The sequence below is a fragment of the Malaclemys terrapin genome, chromosome 7 (assembly GCF_027887155.1).
Source record: "Malaclemys terrapin pileata isolate rMalTer1 chromosome 7, rMalTer1.hap1, whole genome shotgun sequence".
Classification (NCBI taxonomy): Eukaryota; Metazoa; Chordata; order Testudines; family Emydidae; genus Malaclemys; species Malaclemys terrapin.
This window is the reverse complement of record NC_071511.1, coordinates 84,009,653-84,036,413: the sequence shown is the minus strand read 5'-3', so window position 1 is coordinate 84,036,413 and position 26,761 is coordinate 84,009,653. Positions and strand designations below refer to the sequence as shown.

General features: G+C 38.4%; 1 protein-coding gene across 2 annotated transcripts in view; it reads right to left on the bottom strand.

Moving 5' to 3' along the window:
• Positions 1–932: 932 nt before the first annotated feature.
• The window catches only part of STOX1 (storkhead box 1), a 28,157-nt gene continuing 2,328 nt past the window's right edge, over positions 933–26,761 (bottom strand). Inside the window, exons 2-4 of one of the 2 annotated variants that reach the window (XM_054033374.1) lie at positions 9,404–9,556; positions 2,881–5,257; positions 933–1,619 (exon numbers count right to left, since the gene is read on the bottom strand). In XM_054033374.1, coding sequence (XP_053889349.1) covers positions 1,460–1,619; positions 2,881–5,257; positions 9,404–9,556 — 2,690 coding nt within the window. In that variant the 3' untranslated portion in view covers positions 933–1,459. The remainder of the gene's footprint in view (positions 1,620–2,880; positions 5,258–9,403; positions 9,557–26,761) is intronic. The other variant, XM_054033375.1, reaches the window with a different exon arrangement.

Genomic DNA, 26,761 nt, shown 5'->3' with positions numbered 1-26,761 from the left:
TTTTTGTTTCATAACTGCACTCAAAAACAAAACAATGTAAAACTTTAGAGCCTATAAATCCACTCAGTCCTACTTCTTGTTCAGTCAATCGCTAAGACAAACAAGTTTGTTTACATTTAAGGGAGATAATGCTGCCTGCTTCTTCTTTACCATGTCACCTGAAAGTGAGAACAGGCGTTCGCATGGCACCGTTGTAGCTGGCGTCGCAAGATATTTACATGCCAGATGCGCTAGTGATTCATATGTCCCTTCATCTTCAACCACCATTCCATAGACGTGCATCCATGCTGATGATGGGTTCTCTCGATAACGATCCAAAGCGGAGCAGACCGATGCATGTTCTTTTTCATCATCTGAGTCAAATGCCACCAGCAAAGGGTTGATTTTCTTTTTTTGGTGGTTCGGGTTCTGTAGTTTTCGCATTAGTGTGTTTCTCTTAAGACTGCTGAAAGCATGCTCCACACCTCATCCCTCTCAGATTTTGGAAGGCACTTCAGATTCTTAAACCTTGGGTCGAGTGCTGCAGCTATTTTTAGAAATCTCACAATGATCCCTTCTTTGTGTTTTGCCAAATCTGCAGTGAAAGTATTCTTAAAATGAACATGTACTGGGTCATCATCCGAGATGGCTATCACATGAAATATATGGCAGAATGTCGGTAAAACAGAACAGGAGACATACAATTCTCCCCCAAGGACTTCAGTCACAAATCTAATTAACATATTTTTTTAACCAGCATCATCAGCATGGAAGCATGTCCTCTGGAATGGTGGCTGACGCACAAAGGGGCATACGAATGGTTAGCATATCTGGCATGTAAATACCTTGTAATGCCAGCTACAAAAGTGCACCGCGAACGCCTGTTCTCACTTACAGGTGACATTGTAAACAAGAAGCAGGCAGCATTATCTCCCTTAAATGTAAACAAACTTGTTTGTCTTAGCAATTGACTGAACAAGAAGTAGTACTGAGTGGATTTATATGCTCTAAAGTTTTACATTTTGTTTCATAACTGCATTCAAAAACAAAACAAATAAAAATCTACATTTGTAAGTTACACTTTCACGAGAAAGAGATTGCACTACAGTATTTGTATGAGGTGAACTGAAAAATACTATTTATTTTGTGTTTTACAGTGAAAATATTTGTAATCAAAAATAAATATAAAGTGAGCACTCTACACTTTGTATTCTGTGTTGTAACTGAATATATTTGAAAATATAGAAAGCATCCAAAAATATTTAAATAAATGGTATTCTCTTATTGTTTTAACACCACGATCGTGCAATTAATCGTGATTAATTTTCTTAATCACTTGACAGCCCTAGTTCAAACAAGTTTAAAGTATAGACATGGATTTAGATGCATCTTTATGTATCTGATTGTTTAAAAAATTTACACTAATGCTATTTACATTATACAAAAGAAAGAATTCACAAAGCTCTGTAAGAGAAGAAACTTATACATTCATGACTGGAGTTAACTGCAGCAATGTATTTTCTGTAAGCATCCTTCCACTCCTTGCACTGCTATTTATGCCTTCAAAGTTCTGCAGGAAACTTCGTCTTCTTTTCAACCCATCCAAAATGGCTGAATTATTAGATTTAAGACTTTGTGTTCTAAAAATAAAACAGTTTATTTAATTTTTAGTGCCACATAGTGGGTACTCTGATAACCCAGATATATCTAAGAATTAAAACTATCAATACTCAGCAAATAAGTCTCAAATATGCCAGAAGAACACAGGGCCAAATGCTATAGTCTCTACTCAGGCAAAACACATGCTGATTTCATTAGGAATTTTGCCTAAATAAGAACTATAGGATTTGGTCCTTAGTGTGTAATAGCTTTTCAAAATGATAGTGGATATGAAGGGGGCGGGGTGGGGGTGGGGAGTCTTCTCTACATTCAAGTGCTATCATGTCAAGAGTCATATGACACCTTGATGTTACTAACAGAAATTCCACCCCGCTCTCTCTCAAAAATTTCAACTAATGTTTTGCCACTTACTTAGTTTCCTCCAATTTCAAACTTCCCAAAATTTCAAATTTTTGTGAAAATTTGGACACTTGATTTTTTTTTTTTTTTGCAGGCAAACATGTGAAACTCAAGATTGTTTCACACAAGACCTTTTCTGATTAGGTGAATTTGCAAAAAATTATGAAAAACGAGGATAGTCTCTTAAAGCTTACAGATGCCTCGATAAAGGAACAAGCACAGGGCCAAGAGCCCAGAACATGTAAAATCTATTTGCAACTCCGACTAGCCTAGGGTGACCAGATGTCCCGATATTATTGGGACAGTCCTGATTTTTGGGTATTTTTCTTATATAGACTGCTATTACCCCCCACCCCCATCCCGATTTTTCACATTTGCTGTCTGGTCACCCTAGACTAGCCTGAATAATATTTTGCACATTTAATTAGACCTCAAAACACCTATTTGAAGTAAGTAACTATTATCCCTAGTTTTCAGATGAGTAACTGTGGCACACAGAGGTTAAGCGACACACCTAACATCACATAGCAAGGTCAATGTCAAAACCCAAGCCTCCAGATTACCAGGCCCATGCTTTAACCACTAAGCCACAGTGTCTCCTACCAAAGTGCTTAACCTCTCTGTGTCTTGGTTCCCCCATCTGTAACGCAGAATTAATGATATTTTTCTGCCTCAGAGAAACATAATTGTTACATATTATATTAGTTAAGTGTATGAAAGTTTTATACCACAGACGCTTTAGCATGATCTTGTTGGAGGCATTTCTGTAGTGCATTTTAGCAATGGAGTTCTTCATAACAATACAATTATCTGTTCCAGCAATTCTTCCTAAATCATCATCATATTATTAAAAAAGAACATAATTGACATTTGTGTTCTTACCTTGGAGAATCAATTCCGCTGTCTCCTGTAATGCTCTGATTTTCTGTTCCTTCTAAGTTATTTGGTTCTTTTTGGACATTTGGCCCTGAAATTGTAGTATGTGTACTATTAAAAAGCTGTTGCTTTTTTCCAATTTTTTTTCTCATTTCCATGGTCTGCAGTCCCAGTGTCCAGCATGCTGATTTCTCTCTCATTTCATTGGGAGTGTTTGGCAAAGTTTCAGCATCTGAGTTACCCTCATTTGTTTTGCAGAAATCAAATATATTGACACCAGTATCTGAAGCCTGAACATGTTCAGCAAGGTCAACTTTCTCTTCATGATGTGTGTAAGCAAACCGAGATAGCCGATCACGGAAACAATTCTCTCCTGCAAGATGCATTTTCTGGCACTCTTGTGAGCTATCCATTGACCCAGTATGACTATAACATTCATTTCCTTCATGCCCACAAGAATCTAATTGATTTACATTAGTATTGCACTCAGCTGGATGAATATTAAGACCCCAGTTTCTGAGAGACAGTTCAGTTCCTATTTGTTGTATTCCCTTACTCCAGTCTCCTGTTTCTGAAATGGTGTGGCTGAGTTGCTGTTGATATGATTTAGGGTAATCATCCTCCTCAAGATATAATGAACTGCAAGCATCATCATCATCTACTTTTTGATACAAAGTCTGATCATCAGTAAGTCCTTTTTTTTCTGGGTTAACAGACTCAGGCCAGTTAGTAGTAGTATTGTTAAACATTAGTTCATTCTTTTTGTCAGTACTTAGTCTTTGAGTTGCACCATTTTCAGATTGTTTAAACTGGTTAGTGTCAGCAGGATCATCAGAAAGACTGAAATTCTGAAACTGATTTGATGTTTGATCTAGTAGCTCACATACGATGGCAGGTTTGTCACACTGATGGGTATGTTTTGAACTCAGTGGATACTTTATTTCTTCCTTAAACTCAAACATATCTTCAATGTAAGAGAAACAAGTTTTTGGAACATCTCCAATAACTTTTTTGTTTGCCCCTCTATAGACATAGTTAGAAAGGCTACTCTCTCTGGAATAATGACGTTTATCATCTATTCGTAAAGCACTGCATTGTGGATAATTAGAGCATTCACTGAAATGGCCTCTGATAGATTGGAGGGAAGAATTGTTAACGTGGGATGATTTGTTTTGCTTGGCTTTGTCACTGCGTTTTTCAGCATTTGATTGTATGGCTTCACGGTCAAAGGTTTTTGAGGAATCCAAAGTCCTTGACCTTTGAAAATTCCATTCTTGCTTTTGAATCCTGGACTTAAATTGACTGTTTTTCTGACCTTTGTGCTCTTTTGTAGAAAGTTTCTCTCTACATGGTGGACCTTGAAAAGGATTCTTAATTTGCTTTTTATATATAAAATGGGATTTAACAACTGTTGCATCCTCATATAGTTGTTCATGAGCTATGACTTCATTTGTAACATGTGATAGACGCTCTGCATGTTTTTCCTGTTTGTCATTTTCTGACATAACCTCATTGACTTGAGATTTTCTCTGGGTTTTTCTTATTTGCTTTTCTTTGTTGGATTGAACTTTCCTGTGATGCTTTGCTATTTTACTTTGCTTTTTAAGAACACACCCCTTTGAGATATGCTTTTGCTTAACTGTCAACATTTCGGTTGAGGTGCCTTTACTAATATATTTTTTCTGTTCCTCAAATTTCTTCATTAGTACTGTGTGTTTAACTAAGTTATCTACTGTCAGCACAGGGTTAATACGCTTGATGATTTCATGTTCAATGTCACGTGGAATGTTATCTAAATTATCTTCATCCCTGACTGGCCATTCTTCAGGAGGAAATTGGGCAGAAAAAGAAGAATACTTTTTTTTAAGTTTTTCTTTTTTAGATGTGCTACGCCAGAAAAGGCTAAGGCCAAACTTTTTACATTTTTCTTTTTCTTTCATTGAAGTTAAGGACTTGGTTGTGTCACATGACTGAGTCTCAACTGATTTAGAGAGAGGCTGATTCTGAACTGAGGGCTTCAACTCACCAGAGCCTTTCTGACCTCTTCCATTAGGTTCATGGTTAATTAATTGCTGATGTCTTTGTTCACTGAATATAGCCTGAGCAGGGAAACAATGGCAGGATCTGCAATGCGACACCAGAGGAACATTTTCTTTTGTTAGATCTACAGAGCTCTCCATGCTTAGAAGGCAAGAGGTGGATGGCAGTAGAGGGCAATTATCCTCTAAGAGGAACTTCTTACTGTCTTTCATGACATTATCTGTGATAAAGTAGGTGTGAGGGGTCACTATGAAGTAGCCTTCTCCAGTGTGATATATCTTCCTTTCTCTAATTAGAGTTCCAAGCACACTATATAGAATTTCTTGTGAGGGAGTTGCTATACCTATAATAAAGATACAGTATATAAATATTTCAATCAGAAATAAGTTAATACATAAAATCATGAAAAGTTAGACGTGAACAGTAATTTACTGAAATGTAACAAATTTGGAAGTGACTAAGACATACAAGAAGCATACTGATTAAGTAGGAAGAGTTTACAAAAGAGTCTAGGGGTAGGTCTATACTTACCCGGTAGTTCGGTGGCAAGCAAATCGAACTTCTGGGTTCGACTTATTGCGTCTTGTCTGGACGAGATAAGTCGAACCCCGAAGTGCTCGCCGTCGACTGCGGTACTCCAGCTCGGCGAGAGGAGTACGCGAAGATGACAGGGGAGCCTGCCTGACGCGTCTGGGCCGAGGTAAGTTCGAACTAAGGTACTTCGAACTTCAACTACGTTATTCACGTAGCTGAAGTTGCATACCTTAGTTCAAATTGGGGGGTTAGTGTAGACCTGCCCTAAGACCACTCACATACTAAGAATTTGTGTAGTACAAAATCAATCTTATCAATAAAAACTCCTACAGTTTCTATCATGTGATGCCATTCTTAACCAGATGGTTTAAAGACACATCACCGTGTTCAGCTTTAAGAGCCAGAATAAAAAAAAACCAACACCACACAGTCAGTTGTCCAACAGCAAAAAATATCCTAAACGAAACCCTGTAGCAGCATACAGGACAGATGTCACAACTGTGAGCTAAACTTCACAGATGCAGAATTATGAACAGAACTCAGAACCTGGTCCTTCGTAAATATGCAGTTTATGCTTAGAACTAACAGAAATCCTCTTGTGGTGGGCATGAGATTCATCAGTATGTTCAGATGCTCATACTCTTCAGAGCTTGCATGCATGCCTGTTTGTTTACTCTGTGTATCTTGTAGACTAATACGTAGCCTTACTTCAACAGGCAGCTTTGCATGTACACAGACTAATGTATTATCGTAATAGATATATCTCATGCAATGTACTGTATTTTCCTAATAAAACAAGTTATTTTTTATATATTTGAATGATAAAAAAGTAGGGTGAAAATCAGAAAAAAAATGAATAATACCTTTTGTAAAACCTGGGAATTTTTTTTGGTAAAAACTGCTTTAAACTGAAAATGAATGGGCTTATTTATAGACGATCCAGTAAAGGACAGCAATTATGAATTCTCTCCAATAGAGGGCAGTGAAAAAGATACACTAGCCAGTCTTTTGAATTCACCACCAACAGATGCAAGGGGCAGACAACAGTTCATCTTCATCAACCCCAACTCCTGAGTAGTGAGATAAGCCAACTTCTGAAAAAGAGGAAGGAAAGGGGCCAGCCACGCCTTGGTTGGATTTGTTCCAGTATTTAGTAGGAACACATGGGGGGGCACTGATGATGTGGAACTTTTAAAGTGTTAGGAACAGCAACATTTGACCCCTCAAGCTATGCTCATGGAAATCAGTATTGTATTGGGATTCTAGATCCTACCTACATTATTTAGCACATTTTGCTGCTGTTGTTTTTAAAAGGATTAAACATTTGTATAGGTAACTGAGGATATTCTCATTACATTAAATAGGATAAAATATTTATAAGAGATACAAACTGTGCAGTCACCCAATAATTGACAGCAATTACGAAGAGTTCCCTATGGACACATTATTACACAATGGTACATTATAGGAACTGTTTCATCTTCCTCTGATGAATGTAGTACTGGCTATTGTTGGAGACAGGATGCTCAACTAAATCCGAGATAGCAATTCTCTTCTTCAATTCATCAAATACAAATAAACCCAAGTTTTCAACTGCCACTGGTATTTACCTTGCTGATTACCATTTCTATCAATGTTTTTCAATCATGGGTTCCAGTCCCTGACAATCCACTGAAAACTGGGGGGCCATCCTAGGTTTTTCATAAATTCCATGCCCCTGCAGTCCTACTTAGTGTGAATGACAGTTTCTAGTAAAACGGTACCATCTATGGCAGTCTGCAGAGTGAGATATCCCTTCATTTATTACAAGTATTTAGAGTGTCATTTCCATCTGAGCTAAGGTCATATCTGGGGCTGTTGTGATGCAATTTAAAATTATTTCAAGTTCTTGGCAGGACTCTAGCCCAATCTGTGGTGACACACTAAAAGCCTATAGTTAGAAACCTCTAATTTCTGCATTACAAGCAAACAAGCAGGATGGATATCTGCTTACCAGAGTAGCCTGTACGCTAAGCAGGACTAGAGGAGCACTAAGGGTCAGGAGAGATGAGAAGTATCAGACCAAGCAACTTTCATGGAGTACCAGATGTAGACCTGGCTGGACATGAGTAACTAAACATGGGGGATGTTTCTTGGGGTTTGTCTACATTTACCAGGGGATTGACGCATGGTGATCCATACATCGGTGGTCAATTTAGCGGGTATAGCGAAGACCCGCTAAATCAACCGCAGATCGCTCTCCCGTCCACTCCTGTACTCCACCAGATCGAGATGAGTAAGGGGAGTTGACGGGAGAGCGTCGACGTCGCATAGCGTGGACCCCGCAGTAAGTAGGTCCAAGCTACATCGATTTGAGTTACGCCGTTCATGTAACTCAAATTGCGTAGCTTAGATCAACTTTCCCCTGTAGTGTAGGCAACGCCTTGGAAGACAGGATTAGGGAAGTAACTAGATCAGCAGGCTGAAAATGGAGTATTTAGTCTAACATAAGTAAATGGGTCAGTAAGATAAAAAGACAAAACGTCTGAACTAGCTAATATAAGAGGGGGAACACCCAACTAGCTAATATAAGAGGGGGAACACCCAGGGAACCATTTACTGAGAACAAGATAACCATGGACAACAAAAGTCAGGAGTGTAAGGATAAGGTAAAGAATAAAGTCGAACATGGGCAGCAGGTGGACAGAACATGCTGTACAGGGATTAGTTCCACAAAGTGACCAAGACAATCCCAAAATGGGTGATGCAATGTATAATAAATGCAATGTAATGTGTAAATGTATATAAAAGGAAGAGGTTTTCTGTGTAACTTTGGATGTGTGGTACACCCTATACCCACTTCCTATGCTTCAGTCTGATCAACTCAGCGTAGCTTTGCTGTATGCCAAATAAAGGAACCTGAGTGACAAGACTGGATTCAGACTGAACTCTTGGGGAACTGAGTGGAAAAGGTCTTAGGAGAAGCCCAACACCTGGGACTTTAAAAAAAAAAACATTGTAATTAGGTGCTCCTGACCCTGGGAGCTCAGGGGAAATTGCTGCTCTCTTGTTAGACATACTTTTTATCCTGCAATGCTCATTTAGGGTATGTCTATATTACCCTTTGGATCGGCGGGCAGCGATCGATCCAGCAGAGGTCGATTTATCACGTCTAGTCTAGACACGATAAATCGACCCCCAAGTACTCTCCCGTCGACTCCGGTACTCCACCAGGGCGAGAGGTGCAGGCAGAGTCGACTGGGGAGCGTCAGCAGTCGACTCACTGCAGTGAAGACACCATGATGAGTAGATCTAAGTACGTCGACTTCAGCTATGTTATTCGTGTAGCTGAAGTTGCGTAACTTAGATCGACATCCCTCCACCCTCACATGTAGACCAGGCCTTAGAGTGAGTGATGAATTTAGAATTTCCTTTTTGGGGCAAAGAAATATTTGGCCACCCAACCTGAAGTTGAGGCCAATCTTATCTGTGGCCACAGACCCTTAACATGGATTCTTCTTTGCCAATCCCACACCCCATCCGTAAGTCAAATATCACGTGTCCATCCATTCAAGAGGGTGACTAAAAGCTTTAGGATCTCCAGTTAGGAGCCCCACATTTTTACACGCCTCTACCTTTTGGCCTCTTTCAGTACCTCTTTCAATTTCATGTGCTCTCCCTCCTTAGCATACAGCCACAGATCATAGCATTCTTATTTTCTTTCTATTTCTCAATGTAAAGTGATACTTTGTAGGAAGAATTCTATACAAAAATAAAATACATTTTACCAAACTGTATACAGATTTAGAAAGATAGTGCGGGTGGGTGTATAAATTACTGTGTGATTACCTGTTCATTTATATTCTTCCATTTTGCCAGCTTCAGGCAAATTGTTAATGAATGTTTACATGCATTGTCAGCAATATACGAATTACAATCTATTAGCTTCTGAAGGGAAAAATTAGCAACATATTACCTGGATAATGTTTCACCAACTGATCCATTAATGTTTCCTGGGTAACAACAACATGAGCTGCATTCATATCAGATATAGCACAGCAAAGAATTTCTGCCAAAGGAACAAACTGGGATTGAGAAATAGGATTCATGTGAATTGGAGATACATCACCTAAAATGTAAAAAAATAAAGAAAGTTGCTTATTTGGGATATTGTTTAGTTTACTATTATTCATGTGATAGCCACTTAAACATGAACTTAAGCTGCCACTACCTCCCCTTTATACTTCTGTTGTCGTCTCAGAGTAAACCCTCTCATCCTCCGCTCTCCCCTTCCCTACTCTTTTATCAACTAATTAATAAGAATATTTTTCAAGGAATAAAAATATGACCCCTGGCAAGCTGATGGTAATGCACTGATGTTTGCAACAAGAGAAAAAAGGTTTTTAAGTAAAATGAGATTTACCATAGGTGTTTTTAATTCAATGTAAAATTGTGTATAAGCTGAGTTAAGAAGGGAGTTAAAAATAGAGAAAAGGATGTTTGACTACTTCTGGCTTGCTTGAATGACAGCTTACATACACTAAAATATAGAATCTATGTTTCTCTGAAGAGCTATGCAAAAAACAAAACACCCAGCAACTTCTCTGAATAGGTGAGTTGTATATCAAAGTTTTCACAAAATTGGGATGGAAGAGAAAAGAGACATACCAAAAGATAAAACCTTTGCTCTCACAAATTTTAAGACCAGTTCATCTGAACCACTGCTAGAACTGGTAGAAAAATATTGGTAAGTTTCCCATGTGTAGACAAAGCCCAAAAAACAGGGTTATCTAGTTGACTGAGCATAAAGCAGGGAGCCAGAAAACTTCTCAGTCCTGTTATCATCTCTGCCACTGTCCGGTTGCAACAATAATGTTGTACTTATACAGCATTGTATAGTTTACGCTATTCCTCAAAACACACCCTATAGTGTAGGTAAATATTATCCCCATTTTATAAACAGAAAACGGAGGCTCAGGGAAGCAAAGTGACATGTTGAAGGTCACACAGGAAGTCTGGGTCAAGACCCAGGTATCCAGACTCTCAGGCCCATCCCTATCAAGTGGATCACAGTTCCTGTTCAGAAAAAGGTACTTAACCTTTCTGTTTTTATTTCTCTTTATATATTGTTTATCATCAGCACAAAACATATATACAGCATCATCAAGTTACTCAGCCCTTTACATGCTTCACACATGAGTAGTCCCAATTAAACAAACTGCTTTAGGGTTGAATTAAATGGCACTACTCATATAAGCTTCATGCATGTGCATCAGTATTTACAGGATTGCAGCCCAAGGAATGATGATCTTGTAGGCAAGACCTTGGGCTGTGAACCAGGAGATTTGGGTCCTTTTCATGGTTCTATATTGGTCAAGTCAAACTAGTTAGCCTCAGTTTCCCTATCGTAAATTGGGGATGATAATCCTTCCCCCTTCCCTGACAGGGATAAGGCCAAACACATTAACATTTGTCAGAAGTTCTGATACTATAGTGATAAGTGGGATATAAAAGCCTATAAACAACAACTACCACCACAATCAATCCCTAAACAAACACAGACTATCCTATACTTACATCACTGTGATAAGTAGCCACAAGACTATACAGCGGGGTTTTGCACACATGGTAAGATTAACAGCACATTATTTCCCTGAGTAAAACTGTATGTTTTTGATTAGATAAATTATTCTCTTCTATCATCTGTTGGTATTTCTGTATATTACACATACACCCCATAGTACCATCAACTGCCAAGGCATGCATAATGTAACAGCAAATCCCCATTGGGTACTTTATGAGGTAGAGAGCTGATTCCAGAGCCAAAGAGGTTAATTTTCTTTTACAGAGGAAGAAGTGTGACTTTACATGCTAAGTTTGTGTAGATCAGGTTAAGCAATAATTCAGGTTTAATTTAACTAAACCGGATAGATAGTTGGATGACTATGTAATCTGACCCTTATCATACTGTAGCCAGAAAAACACTCAGCATTGAATATGTCTCTTACGTAAATGGAATAAGGAGCAGCACTTTGAAAAACTTTTATTAAATTGCTCTGGACCTTTGTTTTACAACTTATGAGTATGTTCAACCAAAAATGTTTAGAAAAAGCTGAGCATTATTTCCTCAGTAATGTTGCTAAGTTACTACTTGCAGGTGCATAAATCATTGTAAGCTTCCTTTGTGTAAGAAAGGAAAATAAACCTTCAATAACAGCCTTTTAGAATAGCTGGCCATTTCAGTTCTTTAGTGTAGATAAGCCCTCTGGTGACAAGATTCTTTTTGCAACTTATTTCTATGTTGGAGTTTTCTGTTTTGCTTTTGTCCGTTTACAGTTTTTTTCCATGAAGAATCAGGTTGCCATGCAAGAGGCAGGCAACATAGCAAAACACATGTAATGTGGTGATTGCCTTCTGATAACTATTTTCATGTGCATTACTGCCTCAATCCACATATGCCCATGAGAGAACACCCCATTCTAACTGATGTAAATTTACATATTCAAACTGCTTGAAACAGCTGCAGAATTTTTAGCACATTTATAATGCAATTCACAGATACTATCAGAAAACACACACATTTTAATTCAGTGTAGATCATAGTGCTTCTCGATCACTGAAATAAAAACATTATTTAAAATACTAAGAAAAACAAAATACTTTTAAAGCAAGCATGGAGGAGATCATGGATAACAATATAAAAATACTGATCTACTTCTCATTAAAACTGACCCCCGACTTGGAAAGGCAATGTGACGGGTTGGATCACAGAAACCCCCTTGGGAGCTGCCACCCAATGTGCAAAGACTACCCCTGCTTCTGTTTTCCCTGCCAGCTCAGGACTCCAGCACCCTGTCTTGCTGAGCCAGACACTCCCGTCTGGCTCCAGACACAGACCCAGGGTCTGAATCACTTGTCCCAAAGCTGCAAGTTTACCTGAAAACAGCTCGCAGTAGCGTGCTTGTCTTTAGCACTCAGATGCCCAACTCCCAATGGGGTCTAAACCCAGATAAATCCGTTTTACCCTGCATAAAGCTTATGCAGGGCAAACTCATAAATTGTTCGCCCTCTATAACACTGATAGAGAGATATGCACAGTTGTTTGCTCCCCCAGGTATTAATACATACTCTGAGTAAATTACTAAATAAAGAGTGATTTTATTAAATACAGACAGTAGGATTTAAGTGGTTCAAAGTAGTAACAGACAGAACAAAGTAAGTCACCAAGCAAAATAAAATAAAATGCGCAAATCTATGCCTAATCAAACTAAATACAGATAATCTCACCCTCAGAGAAGCTTCAGTAAGTTTTTCCTCAGACTGGACATCTTCCAGGCCTGGGCACAATCCTTTCCCCTGGTACAGCTCTTGTTGCAGCTCAGGTGGTAGCTAGGGGATTCTTCATGATGGCTCCTCCCCCTCTCTCTTCTCTTCCCCCCTTTATATATATCTTTTGCATAAGGCGGGAACTCTTTGTCTCTCTGGGTTTCCACCCCCCCTCACTGGAAAAGCACCAGGTTAAAGATGGATTCCAGTTCAGGTGACATGATCACATGTCACTGCAAGACTTCATTACTCACTTGCCAGCACACACATATACAGGAAGACTCACAGGTAAATACAGCCATCTGCAGACAATGGGAGTCATCAAGATTCCAAACCATCATTAATACAATAGGCCCTCAGAGTTACATTTTATATTTCTAGTTTTAGATACAAGAGTGGTACATTTATACAAATCAGATGATCATACTCAGTAGATTATAAGCTTTGTAATGATACCTTACAAGAGACCTTTTGCATGAAGCATATCCCAGTTACGTTACATTAACTTATTACCGTATTTTCTCTAAAACCAGCTCAGTTACATTATATTGACTTATTATCAAGTTTTTATAAAACCATATAGACTGCACAACGTCACAGGCAACTCCTATCTTTTCATGTGCTGTTTTATATATATATATATACACATATACACACACACTGCTTTTTCACTCCATGCATCTGATGAAGTGGGTTTTAGCCCATGAAAGCTTATGCGCAAATAAATTTGTTAGTCTCTAAGGTGCCACAAGGACTCCTTGTTGTTTTTGCTGATACAGACTAACACGGCTACCACTCTGAAACATGTTGCACAGATTAACTTTGACATAAGCATGTTTACTGATTCCAAACTAGGCAGTTTGCCAGAAAGTCATGTATTGACCTTCAAGTGGTTTTACCAGTTTACTCAAACTCAGCTAATTACCTGGATACATGAAACCTGAGAGTACCTTTTTGGAGTACATACTGACTCACAATGTGGGAAAGTCATCTGTAATACAAGCCTTAGATAACAGTACTCAGTGAACAGAAAAGCCTCCAGATACTCTTGACCAATGTAAAAGGATTTTTTGTTCCATCTCTGTAACTTGGGAGGTTTACTGGGTTTTAATAGTACATAACAAATGGGAGCTTTTCTGCCTGTTTAGGCATTAAAAATAAATACTTATGTCCACTTTTAGTTCTGGTGTAAGCCAGCATAATTCCAGTGAAGTTAATGAAGTTGTATCTACTTACACCAGAGCTCAATTTAGCACTTAGATTTCAAAAACCTGGTGTATTAGGATAACGAGTAATTCATTCTAAAGAGAACCAAAAAACACAACTAAGTTATCCACATTTCTGAATATATTGATATCTATTATATGACACAGAATGGACATTGTAAGCCAAGTAAAATGCAAGATCAACATTTCAATTATTCTTAGTCAAAAGTAACCATGCAAAGTTAAACAAACTGACCATGCTAAACATTCCATGAATCCCATAAACATTTGCATGATAACCCTACTACTGTCGATGTTCTCTGTTTGCTGCATCTTTATATAAAGGACTAAGTTTAGCCCTAGCATAAACAGGCACAACACCATTAACATGCAAGTTTTGTGCCTTTCTATAGACAGGTGGTTCTCAATCTATTTACCCTTGTGGGCCGCATATGCACCTCTCTGTGTGTTATGTGGTCCGCATCCATATTATATATATACACACACACACACTCTAACTGTATGGCCCTGAGGATTCACATGGGCCACTGCTGTGTGCTGATTGGGCCGCAAGCGGCCTGCAGATTGTAAAGATTTTAAAACCAGGGACCTAGTACTATACTTTTTGGGCCAGATTTTTCAGAAGTTCTCAGCATCAGCAGTTCCTGAAAGTCTGGTCCCAACTGCAGGTGCTGAGAACTTTTGAAAATCTAGTCCTTAAAGTTACCTTCTAACGCATGTAGCCAGTTACCATGGAATTCTTACTCTAATGTTAGCGCATAATAGCAACCTCAGCCTGCTTAGTTTAATTACAAACATCTGGAATGCATAGACACATATGGTGAAAATGAAGCAAGATATCAATACAGCATCTAAAGGGCATGATCAAGGAAATCAACTGGAGTCTTTCCAATGGGCTTGGATCAGGCTCCAGAAGAGGAACGCAAATAGTTCTTCTCCTCTTTTTGCACTTTGACAGCCATGCCATACAAATCCATTCTCACAAGTGATGTGAGGAATATAAATGGATTTGTATGGCATGACTGTCAAAGTGCAAAAAGAGGAGAAGAACTATTTGCGTTCCTCTTCTGGAGCCTGATCCAAGCCCATTGGAAAGACTCCAGTTGATTTCCTTGATCATGCCCTTTAGATGCTGTATTGATATCTTGCTTCATTATGTCATGCTGAAACACATTTCTGTCTTTCAGAGCATGAGTGTGTTAAATACGTTCTAAGGACCACATATGGCAATGGGCAACAATTAAATACTTTAAAAATTATCACAAAGCTGGTTTCAAGTGCCTAAATCTTTAACAGAACACTTGATAGACTTCCAAATACAGATAAGGACATTATAAAAGGAAATGAAGCTTTTTTTGTTTGCATGTTTACCTACTAAGACAGAGGCTCAAGGTTCTGCGTTCCACCTACAATAGCTGACAAGATAATTAGTATGCAAAATACCATAAAGAATTCTGCTTCTAATTCCACAAGGTCTGCATACCTCAGCAAAGGAGCTAAACCCCAAACCTTTTCAACAATCACAATGGTAAAAACCTAATTTGGGTGACAGCTGTTTTTTCACATTTACAGAAAATTATATATTATATATAAATAAAAATAAAATCATGTGACAGTGAGGGTCTAATGTTTTTAATAGAAAGCATCAAGAAGAGTGTACAAGGGATCCAAACGGAGGAAAAGAGAAGGGACAATGCTGTCACTTTCAATATAAGAAGATTTATCTTTCCCAGTAAATTGGCTACCAAGGTTGTTTAGTGTCCATAGATAATTTTTAGCTGGTGGATTATATAACCCACAGAACCAACACAGCTCCCTCAGACCAAAATAGATGGCAAAATTATTTTAATAAGGCCACTCACTCACCAGCAGTCTAACATATTTGCTAATTTTACCTTGAGCTTTATTTAGTGGTTTTGCAAGGTTAAATATTTCCAAAGGAACCATCACATACAATGCAGTAAGGGAGTGTCAGAGTAAAAATGTGAACTGAGCCAAGAGGCCTACATTATGAACTCAGGTTAGACTTCTGGTCTGAGAATTATCTTCTCTTTAATTGTAAGTACTTTTATGTACTGTAGAGTCTGAGCAGCTGTTACATCAATGATGGTAAAACTCCAGTTCAGTGACAGATTATTCAAACAAATTAAATATATCAAATCCCACAGCCTGATGACAGCACAATCAGTTTGACTGGTCTGTATGTACCATTTGTCTATTCTAGTCTATACTGAAGTAGGAAAGTGAAGCTTCTGCATCTCCACTTACAATATTAGTGATGAAAACTGATAAAAAGATGTACATTTACACAATTAATTCTACCTTTTTACATCCAAGGTATTATACTCAGTCACTTTATTTCAATAGATTAGAATGGCTTTCTCCTGTTTTAAAGGGAAGCCTGTCAAAAGGAGCAAATAAATCAGTATCATCCATTAACATCAGTATAGGATTAACACAGGATTTAAAAAAGCAGATAAAGACTAAAGCCAGTTTCATTTTAAAATTAATTCCTCACTCTTTGTTGGGGATTCAACTTCATTCTGAAATGGGTTTGAATCTCTTGGTAATTCACATTCTGCAGCCCAATACCTATTAAAAATAACCCGATTTAACTCAAAACTGATCATCAGATGGGCTTGAGAGAACATGTTCTATAAAAACCATTTATCTTAAGTATAAATTTTTCTTCTATTATGTTCAAGGGCCAAGTAATAGCTGTTAATTACTTTAATCAGGGCACGCTGATTGTAATTTAATTTTGCACACTAAGGACACTTTCCATTAAATGGATTACATGTGAGCAAAAGTTTAATTTAAACATCACATTGCACACTGCAAGGGGTATTTTTGCATTTAGTTTCCCTTTGTAAAAAAAAATTCACATCTCAGATGTTGAATTTCATGGATTAAGGTATGAGAGTGGCACAGTTTCACAACTTTGCTGCTCCTGTTGGTTAATAATTGGAGATAATTTTCTGTTGCACTCAGTTAATCAGGCAGCAGCACATCTGTTAACATTCCCAACAGAAAAAGAGTGTATTTTTCTTTTATAAATGAAAGATAAAAATTTGAAGAGGATCTCTTCAAAAAGAAAACAAATTACAGAGCAGTTTTGTGCCTCCAATCTTCTTCTGTTCTGATATAAATGTCATTTCAAGAAGGATTTTGTTGTATACCTGTATCAGTCTCCAAAACTGTAAGCTGTCCCAAAAGTGGTCCCCGTTCCGGCCTGAACCTACCTGATCAAACCAATTGGAGAACATGCGTGTTGTGATGTCAAAGGGAACAGGGCTTCATTTGGTTCTGGTAAAAATTTCAGGGGTCCACTGAACATGCTCAAGAGTTGTTCTATTTTTTTTTTTTTTTTTAAACTCCCTCTTCTCTCTTTCCAGAAAGGTGATTTCTCTGGAGATGTTACAACCTGAGTGAATTTACCTAATCACCCTCTGCTAGTCTCCTCTTTACCCTTCCCTTAAAAATACATACAGTTCCACAACAACACATACACAATTGCATTTTTAACACAATGTACCCCAAAGGTATTAATCCTAATTCAAGAAGGCTTAATTTAATTCAGTAAAGTTAATTCCATATGTTTTCTTCAGGATACTGTCAGTGTGTCACATCCACTACAATAAAATAAAATAAAATACAGTTTAAAAAAAACAGGGTTAACAAAAAATCGTGCCTGTCTGTGTAGATGACACAGGTTTTGTGTAGATGACACAGCTTTAGGAACACTGGTTTTGCTTGTGTCTTCATAAACCAAATCTGTTAGAAATATAGTACACCAACCCTAATGTTAGCTTCTGAAGTGTCTAAGATTGCCTGTTGATCTTGTTAGATATCTTTACGTATCAAGGCAATGCAGGCAATCGTATTTCTAGCTATGACTACCCTGCTTTGCACAACTCCAACCATGACCACCCCACCTCTGACCTATGTTAGCTGTGAAGTTCCCATGGATTACACCAATTTAAAAAAGAAAGGGTATGGCTACATTTACACCATGTTGTTAATGAAGCCATGCAAAACAACAGCCATCTGGAAAAGCTATTGGATTTCCCATGGGCCTTCAACAAACATTCACAATTTTCACAACTGAAATGCATCTGTACATATTGGTCATGAAAGTCAGCATCCTGCAGTATAACGAGAGACTAACAAATTTATTAGAGCATAAACTTTCGTGGACTACAGCCCACTTCTTCGGATGCCACAAGTACTCCTGTTGTTCTTTTTGCGGATACAGACTAACACGGCTGTTACTCTGAAACCTATAACGAGAGAGAGAGACATGTTAAGACTAGCTAAATAAATGTTGAAATGAGATGTTGTGATTTAGGAATCTGTTGATAGTTAAAGTTTAAAGTAACATTAGTTAATGCAATCATCGCTTCCTTATTTACACAAGATAATGGAAATATGTACTTTTTAAAAATCAGTATTCTGCAGCTCACACACTATAGTCTTATTTGCATGCCAGGAAATGAAACAGTCCTGCACAAAATAAAGTTTGAGTACAAACTGTAGCTTTTATTCTGAATTGGGGGTTAATACTGCTAAAGTCTGAATCAGGAACTTCTGAATGGCAACGTAAAAGAACTCAAAAGACCAAGAACAAAATTCAAGCAATATTTCATTTTCTTTTTAAAAATCAAGAAGAATCTTTAAACGAAGGAAACATTTTCTAGGGGCTAGATGTTTCCAGCAAAAGAAAGAGACTGACCATGCACTTTAATTTTTCCATACCCAATCATTTTTGTAGAACGGTTTGTTTTAATTTCAAGACAAATTAAATTGAATCACTATAGTACATATCAAGCACAAGTGTTTATGAACAGGGATAATTAGTTATTTGTTGGACAATCTTTGCTATGGGCCATCTATTGCATATGGTACATTTCTATTGGTTTGGTTTGGTTTTTTAAATGAAGAGACGGATTTTCAAATGTGCTGAACATTGGAGCTGCCACTGACTTCAAATGGAATTGCGAGTGCTCCGAGCTACTGGGTCTTTGAAATCAAAAACAGGCTCTCATAGTCATTGTATTAGGAGCATCAGATGAGTAAGTAACAAACAACAGATACGTTTTCAAAGCCATCTTGCTTCAGGATAAGTCATCTTTCAAAGAACACAAGACATTCTTCCTGAGATTTAGCAGTATAGGATTTACAGAAATAACTATAATAATCACAGAGATCAAATAATAATAGAACACATAAGTTGACAGTTTCAGACGCAGGGTACTACTGGAAATAGCACAAGAGCTAATAAATTTGGGCGTAACAGTTTAAAAATTTGAGATTATTTAGAAAATATTCTTTATATTCTGATTACCTATATATAGTTGTATAAAATACAACATGTACAACATGTTTCTTAGGCCACCAAAACTTTTCAAGTCAGCACACAGAGAGAAAAAAACACAGTAACTGATTTGGTTACAAAACTAATCAACCTTGATTTTTAAACCTGTAACCTTGTTTACCAGAGCAGATCAAAGTCTAGAACAGACATGAAAGAAGTGCACAGTAAGGAAATCCAAAAGAAAGGAATCCAAGAAGCACATAAACAATCTCCTGCTGAGTTGCTATCCTCATTAAGTTTGTGTGTTCCCATGTGTAACATTACAGAGCAACTCAGCAAATGGAAGGTCCTGAGAATCATGAGCTTTCCAAAAAGTCTCAAAATATTAGTGTGCTGCTCAAAAAGCAATAATTTCACCTAAGCTTTCCTTAATGATATGTTGTAATATTATGATGCTAATATTGATATTAATTACTGTACACATAGTTTCCATTATTTAGAAGCTCTCTTCAGTTTCTCAGTTTATTTATGATGCTTTGAAAAAATATATAATTTGTTCTCAACAAATATTTAAATGTGTAAAATGTAAATGAGTTTTAAAAGATTAAAGTTTACTTTGAGTAGAAATTTGTACAGTTACACAAATTAAAGTTTAATTTCAACATTAATAATACAAATAAGCAACTGGTACAGAAATGTTAGGTAGTCAAACACCCATGTTACTGGGTTGCTAATATTTGTAGAATTGTTTGTCAATACTATCATGCAGGAGTTGCCAAATAAACTATACAATGTACAGCCAATATAACAATGCCAATTCTCAAATATTAGCACTTCTGTTTAGGCCAGATCTACACTAGAGACTTTTGTCAGAATAGCTATGTCAGTCAGGGTATGAAAACCAACACAGCTGTGACAGCAGAAGTCCCTAGTGTAGACACAGCTACACAGGCAAAACTGTACTTTGACCCACACGGCTCACTCAAGGCGAGGAGGGCCAGGGCTTTACTATATCAGTACAATGCACAGCATTGCCAGTATAAGCTGTGTCCACACTAGGAGTGCTTTGCTGGTATAGTATACCAGTGTTCCTATGCCTGTAAAGTGACCTTGTGTAGACATATTAAATAATTACATTTATCCTAAAAAAAGGATACAAGACAGACAAACTAATCTTGGTCTTTAAAAAAGCCACTTTTTAAAACTTCGGTTTTGTCTGCAGCTTTCCAACTTTACTTCCTTCCTGACAGGAAGTTGCTGCTATCATTGGAAGGACTGCTTGTAATTCCCTGGATCTGCCATTGCAGATGGCAAGGAACAAGCAAGAGGAGTTGACAAAGGCTTTCCATCATCCTCTTCCATCTGAGATTAGCAATCAAGGGGGGGCTGACTTTTAGCATCTAGAAGACACTTTCAACAAACTATATTTGGATAGGATGATCAGAGAAGAGACAACAGGCTAGGATGGTATGGAAGCAACCTCTAATTAATAGCCAGAGAAGATGGACAACGGGCTACCAAAATAATCACTCTAGCAGAACAACAGCATTGGCAACCTATTTCTGGATGGCCCACTCATTGAAGAGATGTATGCAATTTCAAATAAGAGCTGGCAAGAACCACTGAATGTTCTCCCCTTCATTTATTAAAAATACTCTCAATATACACTTCTACCCCGATATAACGTGACCCGATATAACAGGAAATTGGATATAATGCAGTAAAACAGTGCTCCGGAGGGGGGGGTAGGGCTGCACACTCTGGCAGACCAAAGCAAGTTCGATATAACGCGGTTTCACCTATAATGCAGTAAGATTTTTTGGCTCCCGAGGACAGCATTATATTGGAGTAGAGGTGTAGTTGTTTCTTCAAGAGGGACTGAATGTCTACTTTTACTTCTGTGTCCTTCACCAAGATGCTTTCCCTACCTCTACAATTCACAGTTCCCACGCAGTGACTAAAATGAACTTATTTTTCACTTGACCAGAGCTCAAAGAGCCAGGATTCAACTCTTCCCTTGGGGACTATTTTCCTCATCTCTCTCAATGGAAGCATGACAGAGTTACAAAATTGCAACCAACGCCCTCTGTCATCAAAAAATGCCAGTGGCGACATTTCAATTATTTTTCCAACTTTATTTTGAAATGAGAAAAAATAGTCAACACTGATCCTTTCCTATGTACCGTTTCAGTTTTGATGAAAAAACATTTTGTCACAAAAATTTGCAACTGGCTCTACCATTCTATAAATTCTATACAGAGTTGGAGTTAAAAAATTTAGGTTGCCTCAACCAAAGTATAAAATATATTTTTAAACATTAAATGTATTATAAAATCAGATATTTTATGGTTGTGCAAGTCAACGTATAAGAACTATGTAACAACATTCAATATTTCTTTTATTACATCACTGTGCTGGAAAGATGTACTACAGAAAAATAGATTTTAAGTGAAACCACTTTACTCATAGACTCATAGACTTTAAGGTCATAAGGGACCATTATGATCATCTGGTCTGACCCCCTGCATGCTGCAGGCCACATGACCCTTCCCTGGACTCTGCCATTGAAGTCCCCAATCCCCACATACTGAACATACGGAATAAATTGTAAATTAAGGACAAAGAAACAAAATGATATAAATAGGGCCCTACCAAATTCATGTTCATTTTGGGCTATTTCACAGTAATAGGATTTTAAAAATCAAAAATTTCATGATTTCAGCTATTTAAATCTGAAATTTCATGGTGTTGTAATTGTAGGGGTCCTGACCCAAAAAGGAGCTGTGAGGCGGGGGGTGTCGCAAGGTTATTGTAGGAGAGATTGGGGTACTGCTACCCTTGCTTCTGCGTTGTTGCTGGTGGCGGCACTGCCTTCAGAGCTAGGCAGATAGAGAGAAGTGTCTGCTGGCCAGGATCCCAGCTGTGAAGGCAGAGCCACACCAGCAGTAGCACAGAAGTAAGCATGGCATGGTATGATATTGCCACCCTTACTTCTGTGGTGCTGCCTGCAGAGCTGGGCCCTCAGTCAGCAGCCACCACTCTCCGGCTGCCCAGCTCTGAAGGCAGCGCAGAAGTAAGGGTGGCAATACTGCAACCCTCCTAACATAACCTTGCAACTCCCCTGCCACTCCTTTTTGGGTCAAGACCCCCCCAATTTGAGAAACGCTGGTCTCCCCTGTGAAATCTGTACAGTATAGGATAAAAGCACATAAAAGAACAGATTTCATGGGGGGAGACCAGATTTCAAGGTCCATGATGCGTTTTTCATGGCCGTGAATTTGGTAGGGCCCTAGATATAAATTACAGGAAACTAGACATTTTTATGGAGCAAGAGAGAATTGAACGGAAGTCGGGAGGTAGATTAACATCTAATAATAGATTTAACGAAAGAGAATACGTTTATTAGGCCAAATGGCTTTTTCCTCTGTAAAAAGAAGAACAGGAGTACTTGTGGCACCTTAGAGACTAACAAATTTATTAGAGCATAAGCTTTCGTGGACTACAGCCCACTTCTTCGGATGCATATAGAATGGAACATATATTGAGGAGATATATATATACACACATACAGAGAGCATAAACAGGTGGGAGTTGTCTTACCAACTCTGAGAGGCCAATTAATTAAGAGAAAAAAAACTTTTGAAGTGATAATCAAGCTAGCCCAGTACAGACAGTTTGATAATAAGTGTGAGAATACTTACAAGGGGAGGACTTGTAAGTATTCTCACACTTATTATCAAACTGTCTGTACTGGGCTAGCTTGATTATCACTTCAAAAGTTTTTTTTCTATTAATTGGCCTCTCAGAGTTGGTAAGACAACTCCCACCTGTTTATGCTCTCTGTATGTGTGTATATATATCTCCTCAATATATGTTCCATTCTATATGCATCCGAAGAAGTGGGCTGTAGTCCACGAAAGCTTATGCTCTAATAAATTTGTTAGTCTCTAAGGTGCCACAAGTACTCCTGTTCTTCTTTTTGCGGATACAGACTAACACGGCTGTTACTCTGAAACCTCTTTTTCCTCTGTAGCACTTTTATATGCTCTTACCATTAAGCTTGTGCATTTCCAGTCCAGCATGTTTACAAAGAAATGTCCAAGTTAAAAGTGCAGTTTCTCCACAACAGAGCCCAGATTGAACTGGGGCCATTAGGTGATACTGCAATACAAATTAATACTAATAGTCTTGCATCATCAAAAAGCTATCTTCCTTGTCCTTTGTTTAGATCACATAATTCCCTTTTTGAATACTCCCCTGACTCCCCTTCCACTATGCATCAAACTCAAGCATGTTTCCTTCTTCAAGGTTCTAGACCAGGGGTTCTCAAACTTTTTCTTTCTGAGGCTCTCCCCAACATGCTATAAACATTCCACGGCCCTCCAGTATCACAATAATGGGTTTTCTGCATATAAAATTGAAGGCCAGTATTAGGAGGTAGCAACAGGGCAATTGCCTGGGGCCTCATGCCACAGGACCCCCACAAAGCTACATCGCTCGGGCTTTGGCTTCAGCCTCGGGTGGCGGGGATCAGGGCCCGGGCTTCAACCCCATGTGGCAGGGCTTCAGCTTTCTGCCCTGGGCCCCAGTAAGTCTAATGCTGGCCCTGCTTGGTGGCCCCCCTGAAACCTGCTTGTGGCCCCCTCAGACGCCTTTTGAGAACCACTGTTCTAGACAACTCTGCCCCTTCCTATCTAATCAACTGTGTCACTTTGTATCACCCTTCCCCTCTGCTCTGACAATGGGTCCCATCCTTGACGTCTTTTCACAAACAACTCTGTGCTTTCTTTCATACTGCTCCCCTGTGCAATTTAAATGAGGACAGTCCATGTGGATGAGTTCGACCTTTCCCTTTAAAAATCTATGTCTTCCACAACCTCAATAGCAAACCAAATTTACATGCATAATCTTCACAAACAGCTACATGCTTTCTCCCATGCTGCCCCTCAGTCTTGGAACTCCCCATAAATACCCTTCTTCTCTCAACATAGCTGAGTGTATACCGGGGCTTTTGTCTGCATTGTATGTCAGACATAGCTATGCCAACATATTTTTTAAGTACAAGCCAAGCCTTACTTTACTCCCTGAAGTAAGGTTTTACTACTGTTGGCACTACAGTACTAACACAGCTCTGGGACAGTGAATTTGATTTTATTCTGGTTCAATAATCAACTGCCAAAATTGCCCTGGCTCCAAACCGGGTACCTGATCCATTGGGTTTATAGGAATCAAAGGCAGTCTGATGTGATACTAGCCACATCAATCCTTTGTGTACTGTTGGCTACCATCAACACATCTGATATTTAAAAGAAGCCACTGAATTTGCAGGGCTGATTATATAACAATTTTACTCATACGAACACATTTAATCTCGAGATCAGAAAAATTTCAAACACCCATCTCACAATGCAATTTTTACAGTCACTTTCAAGTAGAACTTCACTTTAAATACTTATGCTAATGATAGAAAGCCAGGGACATTAGCAAGAGCAAAAAAGTTTAGCTTACAGAAACCATTCAGTCTACCTGCAGAGAGTAGCCCACTCAATGAATATTTCCCTCAATAACAAAACTAAGAACGTAATTTCTTAGAATATAAAGTACTTTTTTCTATCAATGCTAATGAAATCACATGTTTAATTGAATAAGGTCCTATTTATACTGGTCAGGAAATCTGTTAACAGATCTCTAGCCAACTTTGCTTACACACAAAGTCCGTGTGAGAAAGGTGCCAAACTGATTATCTTGGTAAATGTAGACTTAAGAAAATTATTCCCCACCTCCCCCAATGTGTGTTAAAACAGATAATAGGACAGCTAAGGGAAGCAGGACCGAGGATAATTTACCAAAGTGAAAAACCAAATAGATTTATTAAGTCCTTTAAAATCATGTGTTTTTTTTTAAAAACTAGGAATTGGCATGTTGAGCTCATTTTTCTATTAATAACAGTTCTTGTATGGATGCATATAAAATGCAGACATTAGGTTAAATGCAAATAACTCATATTAAAAGATTAAACAAGTAAACACGTAGATTTTGACACAGAGCAAGGACTACATTAAAGTGTATCTCACTTATCACATACTTGGATATTGATATATTCATTTTGCAAATTTGCTGCTGTCTACAAGAACAAAGCCAAAAATTATCCTAATTAACCATCTCAAAAATGACCTAAAGAACTCCACAACCTACCTAATAAATAAATAAATAAATAAACAACAACAAAAAGCAACAGCCTTGGTATCCTTTCCACACACACGCCCCCCAACTGAGGAAAAGCCTAACAGATAGGCCTTGTAACATGTTCTGTAGGTCAAACAAACTTTAGGTTCTATTGGTGCAAGGGTGAAGCAAATTCTAGAACTGAGGGTAACCCCCCTGAGAATATCCTGCCTTCCAACTATAGATATACAAATGTAGGGATTAGCACCTCCATCGTCCCAGTTTCTCTCTATTGTCAGGTTAAAGCACAAAGAACTTTTTGAAATACACAGGATGCAAACCATAAAGGGCTTCATTGATGAAAACTAACACCTTGATTCAACCTGAAAAACCATGAGCCAGTGCAGTCTCTGGAGCATAAGTGTAATATGTTCCATGTGTGAACCACAACTAAACAAGTGGGCTGCCATATTCTGCATTTGCTCAGATTTCTGAGTGGTCTTCAGTGAAAAAGAGCACTTCCATAATCAGGCTGCAATACTTTTATACATAATAATCATGATTGCAATCTGGCCTCATTAGATTGCATGGGCCACTAGTTTAATTAATTGGATATCAATACCATCTGACTTATGCAATTAGTTGAGGTCTACATTCTGCTCTTTATAATGCAATCTGATTAAATATTCAATGGTTTCTGTCCATTTTTTTAAAAAGCTCAGAGCTCCATTCATGGACTAGGAGGACTGCATTGTGCAAGATGCTGTACAAATACAGAACGACAGTCCTTGCCCATAGAGTTTACGAGCTAAGTAGATGTTTACTATTATCCAATAATGAAAACAAGTTCACCCTCAATTTGCTGAGTTCACTTCCCCCATTGGATATCACTCTCTCCCAAAACACACTATAAACAAACAAACAGCTCCTCCAGAATCCTTCTTCACCCAAACTAAAATACAAAATCTTGTGTCCATTTAATGGCCTTTAAGTCTGTCCTAAATCTTGGATATCTTTGTTTAAATTGTAATTAATAGTGTCCACAATGTTTTACTTAAAGCCAAACCAGTGCTGCATACAATAGACATATCACCGTTGATGTATATGTAGTTCCCCTAGTTCAAGGGTGGGCAAACTACGGCCCGGGGGCCACATCCAGCCCCCCAGGCATTTTAATCTGGCCCTTGAGTTCCTGCCAGGAAGCGGGGTCCGGGGCTTGCCCCACTCTGGCGCTCCAGCTGGGGAGTGGGGTCAGGGTCTTGCCCCACTCTGCACGGCTCCCGGAAGCAGCTGCATGTTTCCC